The sequence below is a fragment of the Clarias gariepinus genome, chromosome 8, assembly GCF_024256425.1.
Source record: "Clarias gariepinus isolate MV-2021 ecotype Netherlands chromosome 8, CGAR_prim_01v2, whole genome shotgun sequence".
NCBI classification, from domain to species: domain Eukaryota; kingdom Metazoa; phylum Chordata; class Actinopteri; order Siluriformes; family Clariidae; genus Clarias; species Clarias gariepinus.
In genome coordinates this window covers 6,650,001-6,666,534 of record NC_071107.1, presented here as the reverse complement: position 1 = coordinate 6,666,534, position 16,534 = coordinate 6,650,001, and the positions used below count along the sequence as shown (strand labels likewise).

General features: G+C 37.0%; 1 protein-coding gene across 2 annotated transcripts; it reads left to right on the top strand.

Annotated features, from left to right (window-relative positions):
* The first annotated feature begins 1,595 nt into the window (after window positions 1-1,595).
* Window positions 1,596-14,370, top strand: cntf (ciliary neurotrophic factor). Of its 2 annotated transcripts, XM_053501721.1 has the most exons (6): window positions 1,596-1,648; window positions 1,729-1,826; window positions 8,725-9,009; window positions 9,470-9,640; window positions 9,862-9,976; window positions 10,177-14,370. In XM_053501721.1, the coding sequence occupies exons 2-5, from the start codon at window positions 1,752-1,754 to the stop codon at window positions 9,946-9,948; spliced, it is 618 nt and encodes a 205-aa protein (XP_053357696.1). In that variant the 5' UTR covers window positions 1,596-1,648; window positions 1,729-1,751; the 3' UTR covers window positions 9,949-9,976; window positions 10,177-14,370. The 2 variants fall into 2 exon arrangements, with proteins under 2 accessions (XP_053357696.1, XP_053357695.1); XM_053501720.1 differs by lacking the exon at window positions 10,177-14,370 and having other exon boundaries at window positions 9,862-10,095.
* The last annotated feature ends 2,164 nt before the right edge of the window (window positions 14,371-16,534 follow it).

Below are 16,534 nucleotides of genomic sequence, written 5' to 3'. Positions count from 1 at the left end.
TACAGATATCCTGCTCTTGCACTACCAGACTTTAAAAGCAGACATTACATGACATTTTCCACTTGTTATTAGAACTTTAAATAAGATCTAAGCTTCACTTTCATTAAAGATCATCTTGTATTTATTTATTTGATTTATCCTGAATCTTGACTATTTTGAACTAAGTTTAAAAGCGTTAGTGAGCTTAGGTGCTGATGTTGGGATGTTGAGGAGGCTCCAGTTCCAGTTTATCCCAAAGGTAATGGTTCAGTGGGGTTGTGGTCAGGGCTCAGTGCAGGACACTGCAATTCTTCTACTCCAACTTTCACACAACATATCTTCATGGAGCTGGTTTTGTGGACCTCACAGGTGCGTCGTCATGCTGGAACAGGGCTTACCCTCTTAGAGACATTCTGTACAGTTGTGTGCTTAAAATTTTTGTGGCAACAGTTTGGGGAAGAACTACATATGGGTGTGATGGTTGTGATGCACATATTTTTCGTTACATAGCTTATCTCTAGTGTACAGGTTTCTGACCCTGGTCCAGGATGTTTTAGTGATTTTGCTGCTCCCAAGGTTAGGTTATAAAACCTTTTCATGAGCTGAAGGTTGTGCGTTAGCACGTATATGTGACCCACATTGGGTTCTCCGTGACTGGAATTGGGCACCTGTGCTCTGTCCTGGCCCACTTAAAATGGTGGATGAAGTAACGTATCTGCGATGCTAATGGATAACTCTGCTTCTACTGTTCGGCTTTGTTTTCTGATGAAATGAACATGTTTTATTGATGAAGAAAGGAACTCTGAAGGTCAGACTTTTCCAGTTTGCTTTTTTATACTTCTTCTTTGTCGTTTAACGGTGTTGGAATCCAGTAGGTTACATTACTTCCAACTATAGGTCTTATTTTCCTTTATCTTCCCGGCGTCTTAAAGCAGATTTTCAGCAGACCAGCCTTCCTTAGAACCGTCTAATGCTTCCTTCCCTGATCTTGTCTTGACTTGTATTGTCTTAAACTATTCATCTTCTTTATCCGTCACTTCCACACGCTCTTTCCTTACGACACGCTTCCTTTCAGTAGTTGAAGTTCTGTAGGTTGCATCAACGGCTCCTATAGATCTGTCTCTCACTCCTCAGCTTTTTGGTCGTTTAAAGCCGACTTTCCAGTCCAGTCTTTCTTAAAAACAACATTAATTGCTTCCGTCCCGGAACAGTGACTGCCCATTCTAAAAGACTCTTAACATTGCTTTCTACTCTCCCTAGTTCTTCAAGCTCTGCCACCATCTCTTGCCTCTTCTATATATATTTCCTGTATGAGAACAATACATGCCCAAATATTATTTTTTTAAGGTATATTTAAGAATATTCACGACAAAAGTTCAGAGTGATTAAGTTACTGTGTTGCCAAGCAACCGGAGTTGAGCTGTGCACAAGCGTGAATTCTTTTACTCCAGTGCAGTTTAGTTTCCACCTCCAGTCCTCCCTGTGTTCTCTACTGTGCCCTTTAAAAACACTGAGAGGGAGAGGAAGAGAAAGGGAGGGAAAGGCGGAGAGAGAGAGACGGGGTGGAGCAGCTTGCACAGTTTAAAGCGCACTGTAATTTAATGAATGGACTTGGGAGTGTATGAGAGGAGCTCGGCTGCGCACGACAGACAAGCTGTCTTCACAAACAGTAAGAAATTTTGTTTAAATATGGTTTAAAAACGCATGACCTTGGATAAAAACTAAACCTGAACTTCTTTTAAACCTTAGAGAGTTCCAGAGAGTGAATGTGAATGGCTTTAACAGAAAAAAACCTTGAGCTAGCCAGGCTGCTGCATAAGGAATGTACAGAGTTACTGAAGTTATACGTAAGTCCACTTTTCTACACACTTTTATTCCTGAATTACACAGAAGTAACACTGTAAATGGGTGTGTAAAGACAATCATATCTACTAAAAGTAATTTAACATGCATACAGTTCTTATTTACACACTGTAAAACATAATTCAGCCCTGTTTATGGCTGCATGGTACAGTATATTAATTATATACTGACATCACAGAGTGTAAAACTGGATCAAACTAAAGTATGGTGTGTGTATTTTTATTATTATTATCAGTAGTAGTAGTAGTAGTAGTAGTGTAATGTGTCGTAGTATGTAATGTGAATTAAGTCAAAGACCTTCATTTTGAATGTCTTATTTTTTACAGTGTTAAATAAATGAAATTCAAAAATAATAATTTAAAGAACACATGTACTTAATCATATAGTAGGGATGTAACTAGACATAAATATTTCACTTATAATGAACAGATAGTGTGTTTTAGGTGGTGCGGTGGCTTAGTAGAACTTTCACCCTGTACCTCTAGGTTCCAGGTTCGATTCCCGCCTCAGGTCTGTGTGCATGGAGTTTACTTGTTCTCCTGTGCTTGGTGGGTTTCCTTTGAGTACTCCGGTTTCCTTGCACAGTAGAAAGACATGCAGATTGCCTATTGTGTGTAAGTGTACATATGAGTGTGCCCTGCAATTGACTTGCACCCCATCCCAGGTGTGCCCCGCCTTGTGCCATTCTGGGATGGGCTCCAGGCCCTATGCGACCCTGTACACAGGATAAAGCGGTATAGATAATGAACGAGTGAGAGTAAGATATTGTGTCTTATACAGATACGATTTAGAGGTGAGGTGTTTGTTGTAGTAAGCTTGACAAAAACAGTAATATATAAATGCGTCAGGATGAACAAAAATGAAGCTTGTTAATGTTAATTCATTCATACAGCATTTATTCATTCATTCATCCTTTGTAACTGCCTGATCAGGAGATCCATTTAGATTAAGATAAGATAAACCTTTATTTGCCCCACAGTGGGGAAATTCCTATGTTACAGACATTTAAAAAAAAATGGGCAAACATAAAGTAGGGTCAATACAAGATATAAATACAAAAGAAAAAGAATAAAAAACAAACATAAAAGACAAATATTTATACACAGTACAGTGTAAAAATTCAACAAAAACAAAACAAACAATATAATAGTTAGTTGTAGTAGTTACAATAGTTACACTTTCCGTTAAATTGCACTAGGTAATATAATATTGCACAGTTTAAAAAGGTGTTAGTGACCAGTTCCTATTGCACAAAATGTAAGAAATGTACCTATATTGTGAGATATTGTAGCTATATTTAAGATATTGTAAAATGTAAGATATTGTGACAACAGTATATTGTACCACCTGTATATAACATTATATAACAGTTCACGAGTTATGATGACTGGTTTACTGGGAGCTGCTTTGATTATAACAGCAGCAGGGAGAAGAGAGCCTTAATATCGCTTTTTTAGACATTTAGTATGTAACTGTCTGTCACTGTTGGAGCTGTTTAATGCCGACTGGAATCCAGTAGGTTGACATAAGGTTCATATATGTTTGAAAGTGAGAAATATTAAAACCAAACCCTTCCAGTTACAAGCCAATGGTACCCAAAGTTTATGAGAAATACTGTTTGCTACAGATGTTGCTGGAACCTCATCAAAGTATGATTCCAGGCCTTTCTTGTTTGTGTTAATGACAGAATGTTAGCATGTAGTGTCAGAACATTGCTTACTACATTGCTTCCCGGCACATTTTAGTGTTGTCCCTGCTCCCAGAACACCTGAGTCAACTAATCAGGTAATTAACAGCCTGAACACACGTGGGAGTGGTAGAGCAAGGAAAAAACACCAAAATGTCTAAGGCAGGTTGTCCTCCAGGACCAAGGATGGAAACCACTGCCTTACTATATGTAACATCCTGGCATGCTGTGAGTTGTTCTGGAATGACTTCAGGCCCTGATCTGATGTCATTCCAGAACAAATCACAGCATGCCAAAATTTTCTATATACTAAAGTAAGGCAGTGGGTGTGAATAACGTGCCACTTTCTAGTTTAGCAAAAAAACATAATCCCAGATATCTGTAATGGGTTGAACATTGAATTGACAGTACTGTTCTTGCAAGAACTGTGTGACTTCCGTGACTTAAAATAACAACTGATTGTTGTTGTTGTAATAATTACCCAATTCCATATGTGTTATTTCATAATTTTGAAATCTCCAGTATCGTTATAATGTAGGAAAAAAATCACTTAACAAAAAAATAAAGAAATTTGTAAGTGATCCCAAACTTTTGAGCGGTAGCGTGTATTTGGCAGATGGATTGGTTCTTAGCATGCACCTTCAGGGCAACCTTCAGGTCAGTGTGTGTATGTATGTGTGTGTGTCTGGAGTTTGTATTTTCTCCCAATGCGTCATGGGTTTCCTCCATGTAATCTGGTTTTCTTGCAACGTCGAAAGACTTGCAGTTTAAGCTAATTGGCGCTTCCGAATTAGTCGAAGTGTCTGTTTATGTGTGCTTGTTTAGTGCGATACTGGCTTTGCTAGCCAAATCATCTTCCTAGTGCACAGTAAAGTCTGCTGATTTGGTTAGCCTAAAAGATGTAGCTGGGAGCATCGGTGGCTCGGAGGTAGGTTTCTCACCTGCCATGCAAAAGGCCTGGGTTTAATCCCCATCCAATGCCCAAACCCAAGCCACTGGATGCAGGGCTGGTCCCAAGCCCAGATAAAACGGGAGGGTTAAATCTGGAAACGCCATTTGGTTACACTGTGTACTGAACTGTATATGGGTGAAATGACAATAAAAGCCTACTTGACTTGACTTGACTTGGAAGTTCATCCAGTGTAAAACAGGTGCCAAATTGTGTGTACGGATCGTATGGTGCCCTGTGGTGACTCCTCGAAGGAAGCAGCCATAATATTAGAGTAGCTACATGGCTAGATTTGTATTTTTATCTATCCAAACCAACAAACATACATTAATTTAAAATGAAAAACTATATTGATGTAAACAAAGTTTAAAGAATTATGTGACTATTATCCAAATTCTGAATAGATCTGCTTATGGCGCTAGTCAAAAGGGGTAACGTGAACTGACACATGAAATGTTGTATTCATGAACATGATCTTTGGTGGTTAACCAAAGAGCTTTACCTTTAGTTATGTCGGTTTTAGGCACTTGTTTATAAGGAATTTCATTTAACTAGACATCATTAGTCTTGTTGTAATTGGATTCTGACAAGATTACCGAATAATTATATAATTTAATTATGACATAGAATACACTGTCAGCGTTGTCAGATATCATTGACCCATGAGACGTTTCTGCAGTGCGGACGCCATTGAAATGTCGCCCCTGATCACGGCCCCTGAGTGTATTCTGAGTCACTGCAGTGTGTAGCAGTGCTTCTGGTGGGGAATGTTGTTGCGCAGGAAGAAATGAATGAATAAATGATGTGTGTTGAGCGTGTGTGTGTGTATGTGTGTGTGGAGTAAACACAAGGAAAATAAGGAGCTCCATTCTGCACATCGTCCCTCCACAGCCCACTCGCTCTCTGGCTTGAGCCCGGTTCTGCTGTAGAAGTCCAGAGTTCCTGTAATCAGATCTGTTTACCGTTTCATGCCAAGTCTCCGATCAAACTGCTCCTCTGTTCGCGATACATAATTGGCAAAGTGTCAGGGTTACACAGGTTTGAAGCCTGCAGCGTAGGAGCAGGTTGGAATTACAACAGTGTGACTGTGGAAGAAAGGTATACACACCACACATGTAAGACCTGTTCCAGTCAGGACATGAAGAATAATTCCTGTGTAGTCTTTCTCATGCTTAATTAAACAATTACAACACTTTCCACATTCAGTAGGGTGTTCTACTTAAAAATAATGGTTCATGCTTTTACATTTGAGTGCATGTTCATGTGTGTGTGTGTGAGAGAGACCAGGCTCTTGATCAAGAAGTTCTAAATTCTTAATCAGTGACTTATCTCATGCCACACTTCCTGGTTTTCCATAATCACACTGCCCCAAGCTGTGTGTGTCTGTAAGACTCAGAAACTGCCTACTCACACACACACTCATTCATCATCTATAATGCTTTATACAGGGTCGTGTGAAGCCTGGAGCCTATTCCCGGAGACTTAGGCCTTGAGACAAGATGCCAATCCATCGCAGGGCACACACTCACACATTACGGGCAATTTGGGAACGCCAGTTAGCCTAATCTGCATGTATTTAGACTGTGGGAGGAAACTGGAGTACCTAGAGGAAACCCACCAAGCAAGGGGAGAACATGCAAACTTCAAGCACACTGTCCCCAAGGCAGGAATTGAACCCAGATCCTGAAGGTGAAAGGTGACATTGCTAACCACTAAGCCACTGTGCTTCCCCAAGGCTTCCCAATATCCAAAAATGTTGTGCATGCTGAAATGCTTTTCTTACAGCTGTAAAGAATGATTATTATTACTACTATAGTTACTGTATATACTGTACTTCCTGTCAGCTCAGATCATTGTAGTCACTCTCCTCTTACTCCTCTTATCAACAAGGGGTTTCAGCCCACACAACTGTCTCTCACTCAGTGATGTTTGTTTCCTTAACCATTATGTGTGTGTGAAAATCCCTAGAGATCAGAAGGTTCAGAAATACTCAAACCAGCCCATCTTTTACCAACAACCATGCCACAGTTAAAGTAACAGAGCTTAGACTATGTCCCCATTCTGATGTGAACATTAACTAAAGCTCTTGATCTACAGTATATCTGCACATTATTTATTTATTTATTTTTGCATTGTGCTGCTGCCACATGATCAGCTGATTAGATAATTGAATAAATGTACAGGCGTTCCTAATAAAGTAATAAATGTAATCAAAATAAATGATATTTCTTTTAAAGAGGTAGGTGGCGACATGGTATGATAGAGGGTATAAAGGTGTGCACTAGTTTCTCCTTGTCATGTCAGACAGTTTTAAAGATTTAGAAACCAGCATTAAGGGTTACATCGAGCATCCAAACTGTAGCATTTGGTTTAGTTGAATAATCAGCACACTAAACCTTCAACATTCTTATAATTGTTTTATTACAAATCAGAAGTGTGGGTCTGACTGAAACCATGAGCATCTGCCTAGCGAAGAAATTAAAACAAGACCTAAAACAGATACTTGTGGGACACCATGTTTTAGTTTATATGATCTGAGACTTTCCATCAGTGCTAGTCACATTACATTTAAATCAGACAAAACAATTAGACTTGTCTATATTCCAGTAGGGAATTATGGATGGATTTATGATGGTCAGTAATAGCTTCTTAATCACACAAACGAATTGAGCCATGGAAATGTAAGTCCTCATGTACATAGGGCTCAGATGAAAATTCTAATAAAATAAATAAATAAAAAGAACCATTACCCCCAAGAAATATAATATCCCAAGACATAATGATGAGAGAATAAAGTTCTGATTACATTGTTTGTTGGCAACTTTGGGACCTTTGCAGAGGACATTGAAACCTATATACGTAGGAAACCTGGTTAAGAAGGCATCTTAAAACACAGACTGAAACCTGTAGGTGGCATGGCATAAAATAATCATGGTATTATATATATTAAGGGTATAAAATCAAGGGTCCTATAAGCATATTGCACTTAGTCTTTACAATATATACAGTGCCCAAGAAACATACAAACCTTGAGACATGATTATACAACACTTGGAATAAGGCATGTGGATTCTGAGCCGCTACAATTAAAAGGTAGTAGAAGAAATAAACGGTAATGGGTTTATAAAACATTCAGGTTGTTATTTTGGGGATTATTAAATGGGGATTAAGAAACACTAAGATTAAACTAGGATTAGGACAGTGGCTTTAGGGCACTGGGATTATAAAAAATGAGACTCCAAATTACGGGAACTGTAAGCAGTGGGATTTTAAAACACTGGGATTACAGACATTGGTATTACAAACTATTTGTTTTACAAATTACTGGGACTATTAACACTGGGATTGTAAAACTCGGATTACATATTTTAGTATTATAAAAAATATTTAGAAATTTCTGGTACTATAAACACAGAGTTTATAAACACTGTGATTACATATGTTCGTATTGTAAAGCATTGGAATTATAAAACATGGATTATGTAACACTAGGACTGAACTTGGTTTAGGAAAGTGGCATTAGGGCACTGAGATTATAAAAATTAAAGATAATAAGTATGATAAATTACTGGTACTATAAACAATCTGATGAGAAAAGTGACATTAATTATAAAACCTTGGAATTACAGATTTTTATATTTTATATATAAGCGTAAAATACAATGACTTTAAACACTGGGAAATAACTGCAGTTATAAACAGTGGGATCATAAAACACTAATTATAGATTATTAGTACATTTACATTTACATTTAGGCATTTGGCAGACGCTCTTATCCAGAGCGACTTACATTTTTTTTTTTTTTTTTTTTATCTCATTACACATCTGAGCAGTTAAGGGTTAAGGGCCTTGCTCAAGGGCCCAACAGTGGCAACTTGGTGGTTGTGGGGTTTGAACCTGGGATCTTCCGAACCGTAGTCCAATGCCCTAACCACTGAGCTACCCCTGGCCCTAATTAGAACAGTGGCATTAGTACACTAGGATTATATATCACTGGAATTACATATTTTTACATAATATATACTTATGAAATACAGTAACTTCAAACACTGAGATTATAAAACACTGAATAAACAGAAAACTTAAATAAACTAAAAAATTGAACCCAGGAGTTGTCTGATACAGACCGAGGAATGTGATGTAAATTTTATTTTCAAAGAATTTCTGCATTTACTGGACTACTTAACTCATGTAATTTGGAACATTGTTCTCATCCATTCTGCTTCACCCTTGCCTCTGTTCTAGACTGCCCGAGAATCCCTGCAGTCTAACCCTGTATCCCACCCGCAGCTGGTCTGCATCCCTTCGTTAACACAACTCTCCCCCCCTGACAAACTCTCCTACCTGAACGCGGCTCTGCGAGCGTGTCTCTCTCAGCTGGACCTGGCCATAACCCGCGAGGATGACATATTCCCCAACACACCTGAGGATAAGTACAGAAAACAAAGAACAACTGTTAGAGAGCGACTGAACTTCCTGGTGTTAAGCACAGATCGGCTTCTGGAGGAGGGAAAGAGCTTTGATGCTCAGGTACTTCTAAAAGACTTTTACATAGTTATACTTTTTGTGTATGTTTAATATAGTGTTATAATTCACTTTTTGTACCATTTTATCGGGGGCGTATTATAGCTATAGAATTTGTCCATTAATTTATTTCCTTTATAAGGTATTTAGTTGGACATAAAATGATTAGTAGTGTATGTATTAAATGATCGCTTTCATGAAAAATGCATTCATAAAATAACCCTATTATGATTATTATTATTATTAATAAAATATTACCTTTTCATGAGTCCAAACTATCACGTCACCCTTTTTTAAAATCCTGGTAGCAAGGCTCAAGGTGTATTCTAAGCAATGTACAAATGTTTGTGTCTGCTTTAGATAATTTTGTAATTCGTAGGGGAAATGTACATCATAAATGTACTGAAAAAAAAATAGGTTTGATTAATTTGACACGTGTGTGTGTGTGTGTGTGTGTGTGTGTTAGACGAAGGACTTTGTGGACAGTGGGTTGTTTGCTCTGAAGCAGTGGATCCTGCAGGTCCTGCAGGATCTTGTTCACTGGTCAAACAAGACAGCTGAAACTCTCCAGACCCTGCCTGCCGCCAAGGCCCAGAAACAAGTGAGAACAAGAAGAGCAACAGGAAAGAGGAACAAGGCATGCAGTCTACTGAAATAAACATCTATGAAGTGTGTAGGAGAGAGGTAGTGTGAGAGAGAGAAAGAGAGAGAGCATAAAGGCAGAACGAGAGAGAGAGAGAAAGAGATAGAGAGACTTTTCACTTTTATTTTGACTTCATGCTGTAAAGTGTATTTACATATTTTCACTTTATTCCAAATATCATGTGTAGTATAATTTTTTTTTTTTTAAACCACCAGACAGCTGAAACTCTGGAGCCCTCACCTGCTGGCAAGGCCAAGAAACCAATGAAAATAAGAACAACAACAAGAAATAAAAAGGCATGAAGTCTACTGAAATAAACATCTGTCAAGTGTGTGTATGAGAGTGATAGAGAAAGAGAGACAGAGAAAAAGTAATACAGAGAAAAAGAGTTTTTACTTTTATATGCACTTTATGCTGTAAATGTCGTTCACATATTTTCACTTTTTTTCATATATCAGGTTTAGTATTTACATATTTACATGATTTTTTGTTTGTTTGTTTGTTTGTTTTTTAAATAAAATAACCACTAGACAGCTGAAACCCTCCAGGCCTCACCTGCTGCCAAAGTCAAGAAACCAACGAGAACAACAAAAACAACAACAACAACAACAACAACAAGAAAGAAGAAGAAGGCATGAAGTCTACCCAAAATTACCAAGTGTGTGTATGAGAGAGGAGGGGGATTTTTATTGAACTATAAATAGTAAAGTAATACAAAATTTAACAGACCACAAGTGCTAACCCATAAAACTAGTAACAATGATAAGAAAGATTTATTTTACTTTAGTGAGCCACAATGAGCTTTAATTTTACTAGTTTGTCGCCATCTACAGGATAAAATACATTATAACATTTAATTTAAAATAATTTGCTGAAATAAATCAATAAAATACAGTATTAACTGTATTAGCTTAAAAGCATCTAAAAATATTTTGAAATATCAACAGTCTTTTAAGGATTTTCCCATTTTGGGATGTTCCATTTCCCATGTCTGTGTATGATAAAAAATCTATTCAAGTTTTTAATTTGGGAACGCAAAAAGGTACTTAATATACGCAAGACCATTGTTGATAGGCAACTGGGCGACATGGACCTACAGTAGCTTATAACTGCGGTTAGCTAGATTGCTCAACGTACAAATATTTTTTTATTTTACAGATATTTTAAAGCTGCAGTGAGTGTGGAAACAAGACAGAATTATCAGAAACATTAACATTTACGTCAACATGTGTTGATAAATTACTTATAAAATAATTCCTACATCTAGAATTACACTTTGATTCCACTTAGTACTGAGTGGTATCAGAATCAGCCATGTGGAAAAGCATCTTGATTTGGAAATTAGGGAGTGTGGAACTCAGCAGTCAGAGTCATCTAAAGTGCCTAGAAAACAAAATATTTTAGGAAATCTGAAAGAATTAGCTTATCTAAATAGGAACACTTTTACATCTCTGTGATTTTTATTTACATGTTGTACTTGAAAGCCTGCAATGTGTGCAATCTTTAACATTGTTCCTATACTGTTATTGAAATCGTAACACCTTTTACCTAAATAGCATTATTGTGATACCCCCCCCCCCCCCCATGACATTATTTATTTATTTTTTTAATTAAAATTTGTTTTTACTAGTATACTCAATGTTTTTAACTAGTACTATCAAAACACACAAAGTCACATACACTGCCTGGCCAAAAAAAAAAAAGGTCGCTATTTTAGAAGGGTCAAATTATTGGGCTGCATCTACTGGAACAAAAAACAGAGCTTTGTTTAATAGTGAAAGTAAGAGCATTTTGATAAACACAATGTACAGTAATGGGAACTCACAGGAAAACTACTGGTTAGTGATTGTCATCAGAAGTCTTAAATTTGCTAGGGAACATAGAAAGAATTTTGGAGCAATGGGAAAAGGTTGTGTGATCTGATGAGTTCAGCCCTGTTCCAGAGTAGTGGGTGTGTCGGGGTAGGAAGGGAAGCACATGAAGCAATGCTCCCATCATGCATAGTGGCCAGTGTACAAGCCTTTGGAGGCAGCGTTATGATCTGGTGTAGGTCAGTAGGTCAAGTCCAGGCTCAGCAACGTTATGCGGCAAAAAAGTAAAATCAGCTAATGTACTGAATGTCCAGGTTATCACATACACTATTTAGAGTTGTTTTTTTTTCTGATTCCCATATTCCAGGACACTCCTCCAAATAAATTCCAGATTGTGAACTAGTGGTTCTGGAAGCATGGAGAATCATTTTTACACATGAAATGTACACACCAATGTGGGCTGTAGGTTATTAAATGCAATCGTAGAGTATGCTAGGTTGTATTTTTTTGTTTTGTTTTTTTGGCCAGGCAGTGCAGAACTTAATGCAGCATTGGTTTTAAAAGTGGAAAGTCAGAATGATGTTGTGTTTTTAAGTTTGTGCTATAAAGTGCAAAATAACATGGATGCATGTCAAGGCATGTTTATTTTTTAGCAAAAATCTAGTTAGCCTACTGTAATGAGTGAGGTCTATTTACCTTCTCAAAACAGTGAACTGTGCAGTCATTTTTACAGATTTACCAAGCGAATATGACTGTATACCTTCTGATGAAGTTAATATTTGTATATACAGTATAACTCTTCTTAGGGTAGAAAATATTATTTTGTTTACTGCTGACACTGTGAGCAGCCATGTTACTTTGACGTCAATTGATGAACTCGTGATTGAGATTATTGTCTTGTCTATATGAGTAGGTAGTGTGAGTAGAGATGATTTTTTTTTTTTCATTGTCTGAGGTCTGACATTTCAAGTTACTGTTTTATACAACGTTTAGTGTAGCAATGCCCCCTAGTGGACCGTTAGAGAGTTTTATAAACACAAAAAAAGGAAATAGAGAAGCATGAGGACTACCGCTGCATGGATGCTACAGGCCAAAGTCGGGCCATGGAAGGAATCTAGTCAATCTAGTCAAGTTTTATAAACCAGGAGAGAAAATACGTTATACAATGGCAGAATCTGAACAAAAATACACTCCTTTGTTTTTATTCCAAGTATAATTTATTTAGATATTATATTATCTTTTTATTAACTTGCATGTAAACACTGTTTATTAATTAAGTGATGATTTAGTGTTTTCCTGCTGTAGACAACAGACATCTTGCTCCTAATGTATGCTAGCAAACAACAGATAAGCATTCTTTGTATTTAGATGTTATATGTAAATGCAACACATATTAGATTTTCTCAATTCTACGTGTAAATTAACGTTAAAAGACCAAATCCAAACTATTCTCTTATATGTTTTGACACCAGACCTAGCGCACATGTAGTGTGACTTTCTGTAGTTTCCCGCTTACAATTTTCACCCCTACTACAATGATCTCATATTTACAGTCTGATTGAAAAATGCAAGAAAAAAATATAAACGTTCCATCTTCTCCTGTCATGAGCAAACTCTTATTAAATGTAAATAGAGACATTAGGAGGGACAAAAAGGTTTTAAAGGATGTAGCTATGATTGTTGGTGTTATGGTGAGTTTATCTAGCTAGCTCAATTTGCTAATTGCATCAGTGAACATGGCTAGCAACACAAAGGCGAGACCATTACATGTGAATAAAACAACCATGATTGTTTTATTTATAATTAAGTAGAAAGCTTTAGGCACTTTGTCTAGCTGTTAGCCATTTTTTTTATTTATCTGAACTGAAAAAAGTAGCAGTCTCTACACAAGCATTTGTGACATCTAAAGTTATATTGTCTGTCTCTTTACGCTAATGCTTGTTTTATGCTTCTTTTTGCTAGCCAACCTGGAAATGTTGATAATATTTCAGATAAGCAATAACGTTCTGGCTCTTCCTTGCTTTGAAAGTGAACATGAATATTGTCTCCTGTGTAAAAAGAAAACAAAAAAATCTTTACACTGATACTGGTTTCATTTTACACATTTGCTATTGTTTTATCTGAATAGTTTGATTGGAAATCTGAATGAGTTAGCTAAAAGGTGTAGTAAGAGATCTCTTTGGAATAAAGATATAGAATGTGACCATCACACAATGTTGGAAATAACCGTTACACCTGCAATTACTGATTTAATGGCCTCTGTTATATTTACTTAAAAAAAAAAAAAAAATTATTTTAGCTGTTTCACACTCTCAGCTAATCAGGTCACATGTTTGTATTAACCTTATAAATCAAATGCAAACATTGCCTGTTTATAGCTGCCTTATAAACTATATTCAAGCATAAGCCTTTACCAGAATATCTGTAAATGATACAAAACGTAGCCTCATTCTTATTGTGTCTAAATGTTTTTGTGTTGTTTAATTGTCTTTCTTTGTTCCTTTATATACATTTAAATTTAAATATAGCTATGACAGTATTTAAAACTTCATTATAGCTTTTCACTTCAGAGTTTGCTTTTTTTAAGTTACAATATGTAGATTTTTTTGTTGAGGATTAAAAAAAAATTGGCAGTAAATATATATGTTATATAGTAGTTTATTAAAACCTTTTAAAATCTTTTTTGCACTTTCACTAAAGCTAGCATGACCTAGCATGACTTAATATCAGCTAAATAGTCAATTAGTGATTAACTGCACACCTGGAGTGTTTGATTTCACTTTTGCCACATCAACCATGATCATACCTTTTCCTGTCGGTGAATGAGTGGTACAGGTGTAATAGTGTTACCATTATCACTCCCTTAACGTGAATCTGTTTGTTATGTGCTGACACTGGAGTCAAAATGTTAAATAAAAATTTACATTAATTTAAAAATATTAAATGTCAATGACTTTTTTTTTATTTAATAAAATGGTTTGTTTAAAGGGAATGGTTTAGAAATAATTGTTAGGATAATTTATTTAAGTTGGACAAATGATAAATAAGCACAATATAGTCACTTTAATATACAATACAAGTCAAACATTTGATATTGCTTTTGATATTGCCTTTCTTGCTCTATTGTTTTTTCTCTACTGAAGACATTAAAAGAGAGTGGCATGGTGGCTTAGTGGTTAGCACTTGCACCTCCAGGGTCCAGGTTCGATTTCCCTCGCCTCAGGTCTGCGTGCATGGGGTTTGCATGTTCTCCTTGTGCTTGGAGGGTTTCCTTCAGGTACTTCAGTTTCTTCCCACAGTCTAAAGTTAAGGTATTGGACTACGGATCAGAAGTTCCCATGTTCAAATCCCATGACCACCAAGTTGTCCCTGTTGGGCCCTTGAACAAGGACCTTAAACCTCAACTGCTCAAATGTATATTGAGATAAAAATTTAAATCGCTCTGGATAAGGGCGTCTGTCAAATGCCTAAATGTAAGGGGGAAAAGCGATTGACATATTGAGAAGACTTCATGCATAGAAAAGTCATGATACAGTAAAACATTTAAAGAGTGCAAACATTTTAAAGAAGGTTGTATGTCCGTGAATGATGATCCCAGCCGACAGGGCTCAGCGCCCACTACACTTGGTCCCGTGAACATTCAGCAAGTTAAACGCTTGATCCTTAATAACTATAAGATGACTTGCGGAATAAGAGACGTATCTGTCTGTGGGAACAGTACACACAATTGTTCACCAACACCACTTGTCCTGTTTTGACTTGAACAAATATATAATGCTCAGACTATTCTATACTCGGGCATGATTCGTGGTTCACAGTTTCAACCTTTTGCCCCTGTTCAAAAAAAAAACTGTAATGTTTGCACGTGGTTTGTGTGTGTTGACACTTTGCTTTGACTACGCTTGTGAAGATGCTTGTAATGCTTTGAGAATATTTCACACAACTGGTAGTGAGAAATTAAACTAAACTAAAAGAAATGGTTTTTCCACCATGTTTTTTTTTACCAAAACAAGTACCAGAAAACTGTCCCCTTAAACATGGCTTACATTAGCATGGCTGCTCAGAGGAAACACAACAGCACTTCTTATTAGATGTGGTTCAATTTAGGTCCAGACTTAGGGTGCTTTTACACTGGGCTCCCGGAAACGTTTCCAAGAACACTTGGCCCCGGGACCAGTTGATTTGGTCAGTGTAAGAGCAAATTGTTCTAAGTGTTCCTTAACCGATTGCAGAGGTGGTCTCGGGAATGATTCATGCGTTCCCAAGCATGAAAGGCTGTACATGTGTATGCCCTTGTGCTCAAAAGAGGAAGTGATGTAATTACTGTTTGACTCTGTACACAAACAAACATGGCTGCTAAAAATCTCTGTGAAGTTTTGCTAAAGTAGAGTGCTTGCTTGAAATTTAGGAAGACAGTGCCTTGCAAAAGTATTCATTGGTATTTTATGTGATAGACCAACACAAAGTGGCACATAATAGTGAAGTGGAAGAAAGATAATAAATGGCTTTCAAATTTGTTAGAAATAAATATCTGAAAAGTTACATACTGTATAACGTTCTGCCGTTAGGCCAAAAAGTTACATTTTGATCTTATCTGATCTTATTCTTCCACATGTTTGCTGTGTTCCCCACATGGCTTGTCACAAACTGCAAATAGGACTTTTTATGGCTTTCTTTCAACAATGGCTTTCTTCTTGCCACTCTTTCATAAAGGCCAGATTTGTGAAGTGCACGACTAATAGTTGTCCTGTGGACAGGTTCTCCCACCAGAGCTGTGGATCTCTGTGGCCTTTTTCGCTGCTTCTCTGATTAATGCTGTCCTTGCTCGACCTGTCAGTTTAGGTGCATGGCTATGTCTTGGTAGGTTTCCAGATGTGCCAGACTTCTTCCATGTTCAGATGATGGATTGAACAGTGCTCTGTCAGATGTTCAAAGCTTAAAACATTATTTATAACCTAACCCTGCTTTAAACTTCACCATAACTTTATCGCTGACCTGTCGGGTGTGTGCCTAATGTTTTCTAACAAACCTCTGGAAGCATCACAGAACAGCTGTATTTATACTACATTTAAATCAC

Bases quoted from the DNA above. Each gene is read 5' to 3' on its own strand.
- cntf (XM_053501721.1), top strand. From the start codon at position 1,752: ATGGCTTTAACAGAAAAAAACCTTGAGCTAGCCAGGCTGCTGCATAAG. The intron at 1,827-8,724 runs GTAAGTCCACTT...CCTCTGTTCTAG, and splicing joins CAGAGTTACTGAAGTTATAC to ACTGCCCGAGAATCCCTGCA. The intron at 9,641-9,861 runs GCATGCAGTCTA...TTAAACCACCAG, and splicing joins CAACAGGAAAGAGGAACAAG to ACAGCTGAAACTCTGGAGCC.